This window comes from Tachysurus vachellii, chromosome 25, assembly GCF_030014155.1.
Source record: "Tachysurus vachellii isolate PV-2020 chromosome 25, HZAU_Pvac_v1, whole genome shotgun sequence".
Lineage (NCBI taxonomy): Eukaryota > Metazoa > Chordata > Actinopteri > Siluriformes > Bagridae > Tachysurus > Tachysurus vachellii.
This window is the reverse complement of record NC_083484.1, coordinates 3,802,501-3,819,034: the sequence shown is the minus strand read 5'-3', so window position 1 is coordinate 3,819,034 and position 16,534 is coordinate 3,802,501. Positions and strand designations below refer to the sequence as shown.

General features: G+C 40.5%; 1 protein-coding gene across 2 annotated transcripts; it reads left to right on the top strand.

Annotated features, from left to right (window-relative positions):
• The first annotated feature begins 235 nt into the window (after positions 1-235).
• tnfrsf11a (tumor necrosis factor receptor superfamily, member 11a, NFKB activator) lies at positions 236-13,460 on the top strand. Of its 2 annotated transcripts, none has more exons than XM_060862046.1 (10): positions 236-415; positions 4,568-4,646; positions 4,958-5,083; positions 6,052-6,195; positions 7,707-7,791; positions 8,179-8,252; positions 8,343-8,444; positions 8,532-8,581; positions 9,476-10,196; positions 12,554-13,460. In XM_060862046.1, the coding sequence occupies exons 1-10, from the start codon at positions 341-343 to the stop codon at positions 12,820-12,822; spliced, it is 1,725 nt and encodes a 574-aa protein (XP_060718029.1). In that variant the 5' UTR covers positions 236-340; the 3' UTR covers positions 12,823-13,460. The 2 variants fall into 2 exon arrangements, with proteins under 2 accessions (XP_060718029.1, XP_060718030.1); XM_060862047.1 differs by having other exon boundaries at positions 12,559-12,758.
• Positions 13,461-16,534: the final 3,074 nt, after the last annotated feature.

The window sequence follows — 16,534 nt, the reverse complement described above, 5'->3', positions numbered from 1 at the left end:
TTTAGAAGGCGGGGCATCGAAGGTGGAGCAATCTCATTTGCATACTTTTGCATTGCACCAATAGCAAAGCGGTTCAGAATGGGGCCCGCCCACGTAATGTGGAAACCCCGCCTACTTACAGATCTGCCCCTCCCCTTCTAGCTGTTAGAGGAACTAGGAGGAGTTTGTATGGTGAAGTTCCCACTGCTGTATGTGGGAGTTGAACATACTTTAAGGGCATCCTGTCACACACACACACACACACACACACACACACACACGGAGCAGAAGCCTGGGAGAGAACAAACACAACTGTTTTACTGATCTTACTTGGTCACTGTATAAACTACACACACACATCATGAGAGCTTATTTCTCCACCAGTTGGATATTTCGAGGCTGGATCTACTGCCTGGTCTTTGCCTTGTGTATCCAGGTAAGATTCTTCATTGTTTATTCATTTTCTTTCATGCATATTAGCCTCATGTGTCATGTGTGCTTCATGATCTGTGCTTAATCACGTGGATTTCTGTCAGAGATCATTAGATGATGGAGATGAGATGGTCATTACAAGGAGTTAAAGTGCAGAGCTGTTTGCACTGTTTTACTGGAATCAGTGGATGTTGGTTTACATCCAGATGCAACCACAGGCTGTAAATGAGTCCAGATCACTCTGTTAGTCTCTCTCTCTCTCTCTCTCTCTCTCTCTCTCTCTCTCTCTCTCTTTCTTTCTGAAGTCTCATCCAGCCTCTTTTTTTGTGTATTTATTTTTTAACTTGGGAACTTGACATGTGGAAGTGTTTCTTGGCATTACAGTGTGTGTGTGTGGGTGTATGTGTGTGGGTGTGTGTGGGGGGGGGGGATTGATTTTGCGATCATACTCAGTAGGATTCTTTATCTGAATGAATGTACAGATTTTCATGTTTGCTCCATTAAACTAGGGGGTCAAAGGTTATACATGATAAAAATCTTGGATTCAGATGTCCAGGCCATAAACGGCTAATAATTACAAAATACTCAAAAAATGAATAAATCAAAAATCACAAAAATGAATAAATCACAAACGCCTGAGGTCCCAAGATGTCACTTTTCCATACTTTCAAAACTTTTAAGCCACGTTCGTTTGCACACCAGGATGACCTGAACCTTGTTTTCAGTTTGACACGCATGCCTCCAGTCTTTAAGTATCTGATCAAATGTATGAATTTGCATGAACCTGTCACTGTCCACTGTTTACTGTAAAGATAAAACTGTAACTCAAAAACTCCCAGCTCTTCAAAACTATCATTAAATTAAAAACATCCCCTGATCATCAAATCTGTAGCTTCAAAGTCTTAGAAAGTTACTTAAACTGATAGCTCTTCATTCATTCATTCATTTTTCCTTTATTCCGTCACTGAATAGCTGTGTAATTTGCTTATCTCTTGCACCCTTGAGGGAAAAGCATGTGAGCTTGCTTAACGTTGCATCACAGACCTGCGGGTCTGAACTTGTGCTCGACAGACGGCACCGAATCGGAGAGATGAAGCGATTCAGAGAAGGCGATTCTCACAGGAATGAGAAGGTTTGGCCACACTGAAGTTTTGTTTTGACACGTTTATTAAGCACAAGGTGCACATTGCAAGTAGTCCTAAATTTGTAATTAAACAAAAGACATGCATTGCATTGATAGACAAGGCTTTAAATTAAGTAGGTCTAAACTTTCACCGTAGCAGTTATGCAAACTCTGCGGTTGGAGGAAAACTGGTTTTTAAAATGCACCATGTTGTTCTTGCGTGAGTGATGGACATGACTGTAATACTGTTGTTTCAAACAAGAGATCCAATACTGACAAACAAAACTACTTCTCTCGCTCTGTCTCTCTCTCTCTCTCTCTCTCTCTCTCTCTCTCTCTCTCTCTCTCTTATGGCACCCAATTTGTAACACAAGATTGATTGAAATGATATAGCGGTTTCTGGAAAGACGAGCTGAACACGGTTGAATGCTGGGACAACAGTCACCGTTGTATGCTTATTTTCTACCATGTAATTATTCAGGGTGTCACTGACCATGTTCTTATATATTTAGTCAACACAAATATTTCATGTCGCTTGTTATACCCTGCTTGTTGGATGCAGAGGGATAAGAAATGAGTTCTGGACATTCCTTTGGGTTTCCTGTCTCCATTCTCACGCTTCGTTTGAATCCAGGCTCTGAAACCACACAGACAATGAAACATGTCTCCAGGCTTACTTATGCTATCATAGCACAAAGCATACAATTGGACAAGAGAGGTTGTTATATTGATACACTTCCAGTCAAACCTTTACACACTTTATTTTTCTAAGACATGTTTATAGTGAAATTAATGCTTATGTATAATACATCAAAACATGATCTTATTACATTTGGCAGACACCCTTATTATTCTTTCCTTATACATTTTTATTCTTATTTCATACAACTAAGCAATTGAGGGTTAAGGGCCTTGCTCAGGGCCCAAGAAGTGGCAGTTTGTTGGTCCTGAGATTTGATCTCACAACCTTCTGCTCTATAATCCAATGCCTTAATCACTAAGCTTCCACATCCCTGTTGTTAATTTAGTACCTACAAAGAAAGTGTTTCCTCGGCTGAATAGAAGCCTTTATTTTGTCACATATCAGTCATGTAATATCGGGTCAGTCATGATACAGCACCTCCAGAGCAGAGAGGGTTAAGGGCCTTGCTCAAGGGCCCAACAGTGGCAGCTTACTCAAACATTCATTCATTCATTCATTCATTCATTCATTCATCTTCTACCGCTTATCCGAACTACCTCGGGTCATGGGGCGCCTGTGCCTATCTCAGGCGTCATCGGGCATCAAGGCAGGATACACCCTGGACGGAGTGCCAACCCATCACAGGGCACACACACACACACACTCTCATTCACTCACGCACTCACACACTACGGACAATTTTTCCAGAGATGCCAATCAACCTACCATGCATGTCTTTGGACCGGGGGAGGAAACCGGAGTACCCGGAGGAAACCCCTGAGGCACGGGGAGAACATGCAAACTCCACACACACAAGGTGGAGGCGGGAATCAAACACCCAACCCTGGAGGTGTGAGGCGAACGTGCTAACCACTAAGCCACCGTGCCCACCTTACTCAAACATAATAATTCTAAAATATTTACCTTTACCTTAAATTCTTTAAAATATTTAAGGCATGGTTGTTAGTGCTCATCAGGCAGATTTGCATATTTGTTATTCAGATCAGAAATGTCTGATTTCTTGGAGTTTCACATGCAACAGTCTCTAGAGGTTACACAGAATAGTGTGAGAAAGAAAACCATAAGAACGTCGAGTAAGCAGCAGTTTTGCAGCCAGAATCTTTGGTTGAAACTTACAGGATGACTGTACTGTATATGTAGCAACTCAAAACTTGTGGTGAGCAGAAAAGCAACTCTAAACATTAATATGTTTAGATTTGTATGATTTGTCTTTCTAAATCATTTTATTTCTCAGGTTATGGCTTCAATTATTTACATGATATGTAAATGTACAAACCACTAATTAACATGCATTTATGCAACACAGTGGAAATCATCAATGAATATTTGAATACCATGGATGAAATAAGATGAAATGGATGAAAGCCTTTCATTCCAGAAATATTCCAGGATGCTTTTTTCTCTTCTAGATGTTTAAACCACAATCTAGTGGAAATAAAGTTCATCAGGAAATACTAACAACTCACTTCTGTAAAGTTTTAAATCATCTGGAAAGCTCGGCTGTTAAAGTCGAGGGCTATCGAAGGTTGTGAGGTCAACTCCCAGCGATTATTGGAACTTTATGCTCCGATTGGATTCGGCTTGACCCATGAGTCGCTTCGGATAAAGGCTTCTGGCAAATAAATAAAAACGAATGTAAGTTTAATTAGAGTCTGCAGAGGCTTAGAGAGTCGTTCAATCATTTCTGTTATTTCTGTGATAACCACTGTATAAAAAATAATAATAAAACTAAATTACAAAGTTCACTGGGTGGCCACGCCAAACCGGGTTTCTGGAATTGAACCCAAATATCGTTTGCAGCTCATTAAAAAAGTCGACTAAGTGGAACACGTGGCTTGTCCGCTCCTTTCTGCTGATCTTGGCGATTCAGTGCCTTAGTTTGGATGTTACTACTCTGCATTTTAGTTAACAGATGAAACTGTTCTAGGGGTAAAAACCAGTGCACGTTTTTTTTGTGGTATCAGCAGGGAAGTGGTTAGTGGCTATAAACCCTGTACGCTCTCTGAGGTCATGACCTCAGGAGACCTCACGAGACTTGATTCTGACACTATAAGAGGTTTAGCGTGTACAGTATGTTCTGTGAAGGGTCTTGTAGCGACCGTATCGGTTACATTTCGAATAGTATAACATCTCACATCATAGCATGACATTGCTTTAGAATTTAACACACAGGAAAACACACACAAAGTTGTGAATTTTAATAGAAAACATTGCAGTTTAAGTGTAATCAGTTATCAGATTAAACTCCCATGATTGAACATTTTGTACTCGTCTGTAAAAAATGCTGTAAATGTAAATGTAAATGTACTCGTATATTATTTTTGTTGCAGAGAAAACACGCCAAACCAACATGCGCTCAAAATCAGTACCTCTGGAAAGGCAAGAAGTGCTGTAGCATGTGCAAACCAGGTAAATAATCTTCCAGTCCTTTCCATTTGCTATAGAAAACTCTGAATACTTTGGTACAAAGCAAAGCTTTGAATAAAGCTTTGAAATGTTTTGAGATTCGAAGGGGAAGTGTGTATTTGTGTGTGTGTGTGTGTGTGTAAAAGAGGAACACCCACGTAGCCACACAACCCTTCTCCAGCATAAAAAAACCTCAGTTTAGTCTCTGCTTCATCAAAACAGCTCAGTGGCTCTGCTCTGCTTCTGAATAATGCAGGAACTATGTGAGCAACTTCAACATGATAAATTCATTGAAGTCTTTCTCCTGTACGCAGGAACATATCTGTCTGCGTATTGCACCGAGGACAGTGACACCAAGTGTCGGCCGTGTGGGAAGAACGAGTACCAGTCACAATATAACACCGAGGAGGCGTGTCTTCCACAGAAGTTCTGTGATGAAGGTCAGACATTCATCTTCATTATTCCATTGGCTTAAAACTATATCAGCTCCATAATTATTGCCACCCTTTACTAAAATTAGCCTCCAACACCCCCCCCCCACACACACATACACATTATACACAATAAGTTGACATAACAATATAAAAAATTCTCATAGATTTCAGAAACCTTATGAACAAGTGGACAGAGTGTAAATATGAGGTTACGGCAAGGACACCGATTTTTTAAAAATCAGAACAATCAGAATGGAAAAGTTACACGTGAGTCACTAAAAAACACCTTTTGTAAATGCAAACCATCACGCATATTATAGTGGAACACTGATGCTTTAGGTTTTTTCCCTCCCAGTTTAGTGGCTTTTGAGAAGAGACTTCATCTTGGTTACTTCTGCCAGGAGGTTATGACTTGAAACTAGATAAAAACTTTCACCTAGATGACCTCAGATATCATTTGACAAAGCAATGGTTTTTGGGGTTTGTACCCCACTGAAAACTAGGTGCAAACCTTAAACTATAAAGAACGTCCAGATCAAACTCCGTCTTTGTTAAAAAACTGTGACAAAAGTTACCCTCCAAAAAATCCTCCATTAGAGGCTTCACTAAATATTAATGAATGGGGTGCCAATACTTTATTTTACTAGTGGGAACAGTAAAATAAAGCCATAATAGAGCTCTCTCTCTCTCTCTCTCTCTCTCTCTCTCTCTCTCTCGCTCTCTCTCTCTCGCTCTCTGTCTCTCTTTCTCTCTCTCTCTCTCTCTCTCTCTCTCTTTCTCTGCCTCTCTCTCTCTCTCTCTTTCTCTCGCTTTCTCTCTCTTTCTCTCTCTCTCTCTCTCTCTCTCTCTCTCTCTCTCTCTCTCTCTCTCTCTCTCTCTCTCTCTCTCTCTCTCTCTCTCTCTCTCTCTCTCTCTCTCTCTCTCTCTCTCTCTCTCTCTCTCTCTCTCTCTCTCTCTCTCTCCCTCTGTGACAGGGAAAGGATTTTTTCGTCCCACTCCCAGTAGCAACACTGAGCTTGAATCCTGTCGGTGTAGAGACGGCTTCCAGTGTACCACCACCTACTGCGAGTTCTGTGATAAAATCAAACCCTGTCCTCCAGGCCAAGGACTCGCAGGGGGTAAGACCTTATGAGCTACAGCACATTGCATCCAACTCAAATGTTATTAGTTACTTTTCTTGATACACTGACAAATGAGTACCTTGAACTACTCCACAAACTACTAGCGCTGATTTTGGTTCTTTTCCAGCACTAAAAGGATCGATGTGACTCAAAATAAATGACTCATAATTACAAACTCAGTGAATTGGTGGCCTGCTGTGGTTTGTGGTTTGACACAAAATAGGAGACGTTACCATAGTGTACAGATGTTGATATTTTGTCGTACTGATGGCGTGCGATATCGTTCGTTTGGATGATTTTATACATTTAATCAGTGGTGATAAAAATATGACACGTGTTTTAAGGTTAAATCAACTCTATCCTTTAATTATACAGATTTCAGTTAGATTAGATCTAAAGCTTGTTCGTACAACATGCTAATCGACACGTATCGCAGAACATATGCAGTTATTAAGGGAGGAAACACTGTTATGAGATCGTAACAGTACAATACAACGATAATAACAGCACATCATGACGAGTTTTATTTTTCTTATATCACAGCAATTTTCCAAGTCCATCAATATCTCTTTCTTTCTTTCTATCTTTCAATTCATTCTTTATTCTTTTTACTTTATATATTTGTAGTTCTATGTAATACTGTGTATTGTCTATACAAGCTGCACACACAGCCTTATTTTCTCACACACAAAGTCGTCCATCATGAACATTTTACCATGATGAAAAACTTCTAGCATTTTCTCTAACAGTGACAAAGTGTTTACCTTTGCGTCTTCCAAAAAGGTGAAATAAACTGAACCAAATGAACAATTTAACACTTTTTAAAATCTGTTTTTGTAGTGCGTCGAGTTTAGAAGTTCCGGTGTAAAGTTGTTGTCTAATGATCATGTATTAGAACCTGCACATATATATATATATATATATATATATATATATATATATATATATATATCAACCTTGTGGCCAAAACTACTATCAAAGCTGCTGCTAAGGAAATGAACAGAAACATTTTACATTTGGCAGACAACCTTATCCAGAGTGACTTATGTTTTATACAATTGAGGGTTAAGGGCCTTGCTCAGGGGCCCTGCAGTGGCAGCTTGGTGAACCTGGGATTCAAACTTATGACCTTCTGATCAGTAGTCCAACGCCTTAATCACTGAGCTCCCACATCCCTAAGTTTTAGGAAGATGCTAACTGTTAAAGTAACCTTTTCTAGTCTAGTAGCGTGTATTTACAAACTGTGGTGTTACTGGTAAAGGTGGACAATCCTAAAGTAGTAGATATTGTGTCCGGTCCTACTGCATGTCAAGCTCATCATTTTTGTAACTACATTCCATTCCCATTAGTATTCCTGCAGTTATTCATTTTTTTATGGTACTTACTGAAAATGTGCTTTAAGATGAACAACATGCTCTCAGTTTATGTGGTTAAACCATGATGGTGTGTCTTAAAAAGTACATTAATGTTTTTCTGCTTTGTTATTTTTCTCTGCTTTGTAATTTAAGAACCTGGCAAACAGTCATGTAAGGAATGCGACTATGGATATTTCTCTGATTCCAACTCAGCAGAAGCATGCAAGAAATGGACAGAGTGAGTAACGCGTCGAGCCATCGGAGGTGTTCGAATTAACCGCAGTCAGTAGCCTGTGCTTTAAAATGATGTTTTTCAGACACAAACACACACAGAATAATACACACACACACACACAAGTTTCATTTGTGCAGTTGCAGCTCTCATTCTCACGAGTGCTGTTTTTCTGGCGGTGCTCTCAGGTCACAGGCGCTTTAAAAGCCCCCGCAGTCTTACCACACTGCGGTAGTATGACTAATTTCTCCACCACTTCCCTTGGAAAGAGCTTATTTTCCTTAGTCGACCATTTTTGTGGTAACCGTATGTGGAACGATCAAGACTGATAAAAAAAAGAAGTGGCAGTTTTTGCTGAAGGCTCCTGTGCTGATAAGTCTGATCTGTTTTCAGTTGTAAAGCCATTAGCAAGACTGAGGAAAAGCCGGGCAGCGCTGAAGCAGATGTGGTGTGTGGGCCGCCTTTTGGTACGTGATCTTCCATGTTTGTTTAATGCAGCAGTAAGGAAATGAGATATATGCAGGTTTTCATCTATATTTTCTGCATCCGCTCTCTAGAGCCTTCAACATCGTGGGTCATTGTGGCAATACCCTGTGCCATAATCATCATATTTGCAGTGATTCTTTCCTGCTACAAGGAAAAAATTAACATCCTCTCAGGTATGATGGGTTGAGAAACGCTTTTATTTTACATTTTCTTTCTGTGCTGGTGCTGATGTTTGTTTTTTTTTGTTTTTTTTTTCACAGTTAATCTACGAACCTGTGTCCAGAATATTAAACAGAGCAGAATCCAACAAGTAAGTAAACAAGAAGCAAAAATCACGGCTCAGATTTTTGTACAATGTCTATCAGTTGATTAATCATTTAATAGGCAGAAGCTAACGGTGTCTCTTTAGGTCCGAGCTATCTGATTGGTAAATCACACATTTTTAAAGGTTCTCCATAAAAGAGAAGGAAACTGGCATAAACCCTTGACCCATCACACTCATGTGTGCTCCTTCCTCAAACTATTGCCTCAACATTAAAAAGCACACTGTTGTCCAGAATGCATTTAAGGGACACAAGAGCACGTTCGCCGTTCGGTCGGGGTTCGATTCCCGCCTCCGCCTTGTGTGTGTGGAGTTTGCATGTTCTCCCCGTGCCTCGGGGGTTTCCTCGGGGTACTCCGGTTTCCTCCCCCTGTCCAAAGACATGCATGGTAGGTTGATTGGCATCTCTGGAAAATTGTCTGTAGTGTGTGATTGTGTGAGTGAATGAGAGAGTGTGTGTGCCCTGCGATGGGTTGGCACTCCGTCCAGGGTGTATCCTGCTTTGATGCCCGATGACGCCTGAGATAGGCACAGGCTCCCCGTGACCCGAGGTAGTTCGGATAAGAGGTAGAAAATGAATGAATGAATTATCCATTTCTAGTGTCATTAATTGTGATGGAATGTCCATGACACAAGATATCGTGATGTTATAGAAAGCTTCACCACATTTTTTAGGTTTAATTGATGTATCTATTTAGATCGGGATGAACAGAAAGAAAGAAAGAAAGAAAGTAAGAAAGAAAGAAAGAAAGAAAGAAAGAAAGAAAGAACAGATATTTTTTTAACTATGTTCAGTAGTTCAGCACACGTCATTGTTAGTAATTCTGAAACAATCTTGCTAAAATAAAAGTTTTTCATAACTATTCCTCTGTCCATCCCCAGGAGACACTAACACCACCGTACCATAGCAACCGCCCCCTGTACGAGATCACATCTCAGGAGGATGAAGGAACCACAGAATACCTGAGCATGTGCTCCAAAGCCAATTGTGATTCCCTTGGCCTAGACAAGGCTCAAGGAAACAAGAAAACCACACATTCCTCTCAGCTGGAACGGGATCAGGCCGATGGATCATCAGGCAGCTCCAGCGAGGGCTCTGAGGGTCCAGGTTCTCCGCTTCCTGGCAGCTCCTGCAGCTGCTTGATCATGAAGGAGCCGATGGAGGTGGGAGAGAACGAGGACTGCAGTGAGCTGGTGGCTACAGGCCTGGCCGTCTGCTGCTCCTGTGCTCAGGGGGAGAACGTGGTCGCCCAACCGAGGAAGGAAGGCGATGTGAGCCTGAAAGAGTCTCCTCTGTGTGGGAACTGCTACACTGAGAGCCTTCCTGGATGCCTGCAAGGCTCTCAGGAGCTCTACTTGGACTACAGCAGTGCAGCCGGCAAGGAGGTCACGTCAGAGGTCAGGGATATACAAAGTGACACAAGCACATTTGACAGGAAAGAACCGCAATGTTGCAGCATCGATTCCACTGTCGTGCTATCATCGCTTAGCACAAGCAACAACCAGGGGCTCCCGCTTATCTCCAGAGCAGATAACAACCAGCCCAAAGCTGATGTGGACTTGGAAATCCAAAGCCAGAGCTCTGAGGCTGCTCTTACCTGTGGTAAGGCTGTTTGTTGTAGATCTAAAAACACCCAGGTGATGAAGTGGTGACATTTCAATTCTTGTTGCACAACTGTGACTTGTGACGTTAGATTTTATTGGGGAAGGAGTTCATTAATAACCACATCACCTCGAGATAAATTAAAGCAAACATTTACACTACTTTAAAAATTCACTCATCAGTTTGGTTTAAAAATAGTGAGTCTGGCAACCATGTCATTAACAGTCCTGATTGCTGTCATAGGGGCAGCGTGATTCCTGCCCTGATGGACCTCTATTAATATTTATTGGTGCAGTTTCTATTTTTGACCACAAGATGACTTTAAGAAGAGAAAAAAATAAATATCTCCACCTTCTGCTCTTGACATGCCTTGACCGGCAGACGTATTTGCTGTGCATATTGCGGGGTATTACAAAACCGACGAGTAAAACTTCGGCAACGTTTTATTTCATAGAAATATAGACGGATCATCTAGTGTGTTAAATTCCAGACATTTTACATGCTGAAATAATCATATTCAAAATTAAAACAAGATCTGCTCAAACATCTCCACGAGTCACTCGGCTCAAGAAGGTTCATCGTTTTTTCTCCCAGGGATTCGATCGCGATATATACGGCCTAAAGTAAGACATGATAAACACCCCTTTCCCGTAACATTAACTAACTTCACTCCATAGTGTAGGATTTGTAGTGTTTTAAGTGGAATCCTTGCAGAAAGTAAACCGTAAGGGAATCTTTTTAATACATCCTTTTAGAGCATATTAAGTGATATATTATTAAATAAACACGGCTCCTCCATAAATGATTTTCCAGTAAACAGCACTGGTAAAAAAAACAAGCCTCGCCAAAGTGGACAGCGGGGCTCTGGCACGTGATAAACCATGGCTTAATGAGTAAAAGATGTATGAAGAATGATTCACTGCCAGTCTGTCTCTCTGTCGTGTGCCTGCTGAAGTAAAATAATCCACCCTATTTAGGGAACTTGTCTAAAATTCTGTCGACATGCCAGGCGGAAGGAAACTATGTATGTTTTTTTAACCCAGAAGATCCAAAAATATCTTCTGCTAACTAAGAGCTGATGTTGAAGTAACGGATGTAGAGGCAGGCGTGAAATGGACAGTTAGGCACAAATTACGTTCAGCCGCTTTTTTCCTTCCTTGAATGATAAAATCAGGTTGTGCCGTCGGTTTAATAATGTGACGTCTGAGCCTAACAGTGGTGACATATTAGCACAATATTCAAATCATTGTTATTACCACATGCCAGCATGGTGCATGTTTAATACGGCTTTGACTCCAGGAAAGGAAAACTAGTGCTGAATTTTACAGACTACACACAGATTTCACTATAATCCAAAGCCATGGTTTTTGTACACAACTGATCATCACACCTAAATGTGCTTTTTGTAATTGCCTTTCCAGATATAGTCCTTTATTTCTGTTATAATGAACTCCAATCTTCTGGGAAGGCTTTCCACTAGATACTTTTTGAGATCGGTCGCCCATTCATCCGCAAGAGCATTAGTGAGATCAGGTCTTGATGTTGGATGATGATATCTGGAGTAGAGCCTGTGTTCTACTACATCCCGAGGGTGTTAGTGAGGTTGAGTCAGCAGACGTCTCAGTGTAGGACACTTGAGTTCTTTCACTCCGACCTTAGCACAACATGTCTTAACTTAGTGCACAGGACATGCATGACATGCTGGAACAGCTTCGGTCTTTTAGGTTCATGGAAAGGCAATGATAAAGATACGGCATACAAGGACACACTACATGATTATGTGCTTCCAATGTTGTTGCAACAGTTTCAGAACGGTTTACATACAGTATGAGTGTATTGGCCATAAACCCGATGAAATGAAAGCTATGAACAACAGTTGAGTTGTATGCATAGCAGATAAGCTTGGTCAGCTTATTCATCAGACCATTTGCAAATTTTGAATTCAAAATATTGACATTATTACAATAATAGCACAAATAAAATTAGTGTGATAAAATACATACGTTACAATTCCTCGAGTCAGTAAATGTCTCAGCATAAATAATCACCTCATTAAAAATGCCCGTTATGTGCCCGTTGCCTGTTATTTTATTTTCTTTTTTTCTTTTTTCATTCATTAAATAATTGTGGAAATATAAAAACAACCCCCCCACCCCCCACCCCCTTAAAAAAAAATGAAGGACCGATGAAGAAGTCAGTTTTAGTTCCAGGTTGTAACAGTGTTCCACAAAAAAGTGTAAAAGAGCACTGTAGGACAATGGAGGGGTTTCATATACAAATAAGAATCTAGGAAAACTGTGTCTACAACCAAGAGATAAAAAGAATCTAAAATTTGAATTGCGTGTGTTTTTTGCCAGCTCAGGTGACAGGAAACAACAACACCACATTCATCTCCACCGGCCAGGTGATGAACTTCACGGGTGATGTTATCATGGTGTACGTCAGCCAGACGTCACTGGGCAGCAGCGGAGACGAAGAGCCTTATGCCAGTCCAGTTCAGGAGCAGTCGGCTGAATGCGGCTTTCAGAATATGCCCAAATCCTACCAACACGCCGAAGAGCATGAGAGACATATACCTGTGCAGGAAATGACAAACCAGCGCCTTCAGTTAAATCTCTCTGTCTGAACTGGAGCTTTGATTTTCCTCTTTTATTTCTTTCCAAGCATCCAGAGTGCTGTTTGTTAAAAATGCTGTGCATTTGTTAGATATTTGTATATACAGTATGTTTTGTGTTGTTTTAGAATCAGCATCTACATGCTATAATTCTATGATGATTTGTCTGTTAATTCTACATTGAAATACATCACAGACTGTAATTTGCAGAACAACTTTCAAGGCCAAATAAACACAATGGGTCAATGGAACATGGAGCCAAACTGCTGAATGACATCTGCCAAACAAAATCATCACAGGTCCAGAGAAAGCAGAACTTTCAGAAGGGCAACAAAAGTGTTCCTGTCCCGGATGTCCCTTCGCTCTTAGCTGTTGTAAAGGCGAGTTAGAGCACAACGTCTCCTTGAGAGATCGCTTCATGGACCAAAAGGAACGACTCAAATCTGAATGTGAAGAACCATGCAGGACATTTTGCTTATTTTTGTAGTGTTTGTTAAAAATGTGTTTTATATGATATACTTTTTGATCAGGGAATTTTATGATTTTCAGATATTCTTTAGATTTCTTTTTTTTTGTTCTATATGGTGGCATTTTTAGTCACCAACCTGACAATTCAGTTTCACTGAAATAAAAAGGAGTGTAGCCATAGACATCGATGTGTAATGTGTATGTGTGTGTGTGTGTGTGTACAATGATTACAGAATATGGGACTAGAAATCCGTATAATTTTTTTTTTTTTTTTACAAAAACAACAGCAAAGCCTTTTTTTCTGTATTAAGATAAACTATTTACAGTGCAAGCCCTGCTAATTGAATATGAAGTAAAACCTCAAATTCTTTCCTGAACCAGCTGTAATTACAGCTGTGTATGGAGAGCAGCTGTCATAAGGTCACCATGAAACATTTCACCACATGAAAAGCCTTTGACTTGATTGCAAAGACCCAATCAGCAAACTGTTCCCACTAGGATCTGTAACAACCTACAAAAACTGATGCTTGTTTCTTGGAAAAAACAGGAAGTTATGACTGACCAGCATGTGGTGCACATTAGGAGAAATATTAGCACACTCAGTGGAATCGGAAAGATAAAGGAATAGAGACAGCCTGCCATCTGGTGTGCTGAACAGTAGAGTGACCGAATGAGAGCTGTTTAGTTCATAGTGGTCAAGCTGAAATTTACGACTAGTGATCGCCAGCATCCCCAGCACACCAATGGGGTGGTGGTGGTTTGAGCCTAGTGACAAAACATCACACTGACATCACACCGGTGTTCAATGCTGTACCTGGTGAATACCCAGTGTTATGGTCTTGAATGCTAGTGGGTCCTTGTCCTTGACTCTCTGTGTGTGATAAATAGCAGGGGAAACAAGGGTTGGAACCTGATACACTAAATGCCTAAACTGCTAGATGTTCCTCATGATAGATCATGTACTAAAGACATAGATGGGTATATTCTTGACTAGACTTAATGTATACGCTTATGCATAAACAAAGATATAGAGTATGTTTATAAGTTAAAAAGATTATACGATTCTAGGTGAAGCTACAGAAGGTACAGTATTCTTCAGGGTTCCAAACTAGCAACAAGAAATGGTTTGGTTTAGCAGCCTTTTTTTTGTTTTTTTGTAAAATCTGCAGCTAATGTAGTCACAAAATTGACTCTGTCTACTGAAAGGTGGTTCAGACAATAAGGCAAGGATGAAGCTTCTAATGTCTCAGATCTCACACAATGGCAACTCAAACACATACCAAAGAGCTGAATGAATTACTTAAACTACATTATAAAACATAAGATAGATTTAAAATGTCGGAGTTATATTGTCCCGCATAAATCACGCCCACTATCCTCGACTTAAAGTCGAATAAAGTCTTGCTCCAGCACAGTAAAACTGCATCTTCATAAATTTCACTTAAGATCAGCTTTGTGTAAAGTCTACTGGTCCTGAGATATCACTGTAAATGCATCTCCTGTGGTAATCTCAGGTAGCTTATAGCCGTAGCTTTGAGCTCTAAAGATCATGTCTGGGGTCAACGCTCATCCTTTTTTTTTCCAGATGCTCCCCATGTCCAAACACATCATATCTGGATCGTGTGTCAGGGAGAAATCCAGGTCTGGAAACATGGGTGCTGATGACGCTTGCGTGGAAACTACCGGATTTTTTACAGCACACTGCGTTGATGAAAATGTTCTTGTGTTAGAGGTTATTATACTGTTTTACAAAAAAAAGGTTAAAGCGACAAAGATGGTCAGAGGAGTTCCGAGAGAAAAAAAGGGAAGAGGACAGAGATCTGGGTGTATTGGAGGACAAAAAGGAGTGAGAAGATGAGGTGTATAGGAGAGGATTTGTGTGAATGTACATAGGCATGTTATCAAGAAAGCAGAAAGATTCATCAGTAGCAGAAAACGTACTGGGCACTTGAGACTCATTCATTCATTTTCTACCACTTATCTGAACTACCTCGGGTCACGGGGAGCCTGTGCCCATCGCAGGGCACACACACACTCTCATTCACTCACGCAATCACACACTACGGACAATTTTCCAGAGATGCCAATCAACCTACCATGCATGTCTTTGGACCGGGGGAGGAAACCGGAGTACCCGGAGGAAACCCCCGAGGCACGGGGAGAACATGCAAACTCCACACACACAAGGTGGAGGCGGGAATCGAACCCCAACCCTGTAGGTGTGAGGCGAACGTGCTAACCACTAAGCCACCGTGCCCCCCCACTTGAGACTCCTTCTACAACTTCGAATTCAAATTCAATTCAATTTTATTTCTATAGAGCTTTTCAACAATAGACATTGTCTCAAATCAGCTTTACAAGCTTTATAAGACAAAAAAATTTAATATTGTATGAAGATTAATTTAATAGAGAAATTTAAGATTAATATTAGATTTATATGTGTTTGTATTTATCCCCAATGAATAAGACTGAGGTGATTGAGGTGAGGAAAAACTCCCTTAGATGGAAGAGATAGATATCTTGAGAGGAACCAGACTCAAAAGTGAACCTCATCTTCATTTGAATGTCACTGGAGGGTGTGATTATAAATATACAGTCCGACAATTGTGTGTTGATGAGGAGGTTGTTGTCCACATGTAGTCGGCATCTCCTCTTAGAATGTCTGAAGCAGAGTCCAACTGAAGCTGATTCATCTTTAGATGCCTCAGGATCCTCAAAGGTTTGATGCTTCATCTTAAAGAAGGTTCAAAATCCGTAAAAACCGAGGTGAAGGATCATAAACTGCGAGACGAGCTATAATCCCACGAGGGCCTACATACAGATTCACTATTGACTCTTCAGAGCTAGTAAAATGGGTGGAGGCTCAGAGACACACAAATCACACAGAAACACACGTAAATACACTAAACCACAGGTATTCAAAGCAAAGCTAAAAGCAGGCTGTGTTTGTTTTCATGACACCACTAGTGACCTGACATGAAAAGGCCTTTGACAAATGAAAAATAAAAACAAGCTAGAAAGGTGAAACACAGCACAAATCAACATGTAACCTCGTGTATGTAGGAAATATGGCTTTGGATAAAAGTGGATGATTAGAAAAAAATAACAGACTAATTGATTAGAATTGAATGGAATTTACAAGGAACAACAAACACACTGCAATGCTAAAGAATGTTACTTGATCTGTCAGTAATTCATTAATTAATTATTCCATATGATGTGGGTCATAGTCAAGCCACGGATGATCAGCCATGCT

Excerpts from the sequence above, each read along its gene's own strand:
- tnfrsf11a (XM_060862046.1), top strand. The coding sequence starts at position 341 with ATGAGAGCTTATTTCTCCACCAGTTGGATATTTCGAGGCTGGATCTAC. Across the intron at positions 4,647-4,957 it reads CTGTAGCATGTGCAAACCAG|GAACATATCTGTCTGCGTAT; the intron begins GTAAATAATCTT and ends TCCTGTACGCAG. Across the intron at positions 10,197-12,553 it reads TGAGGCTGCTCTTACCTGTG|CTCAGGTGACAGGAAACAAC; the intron begins GTAAGGCTGTTT and ends GTTTTTTGCCAG.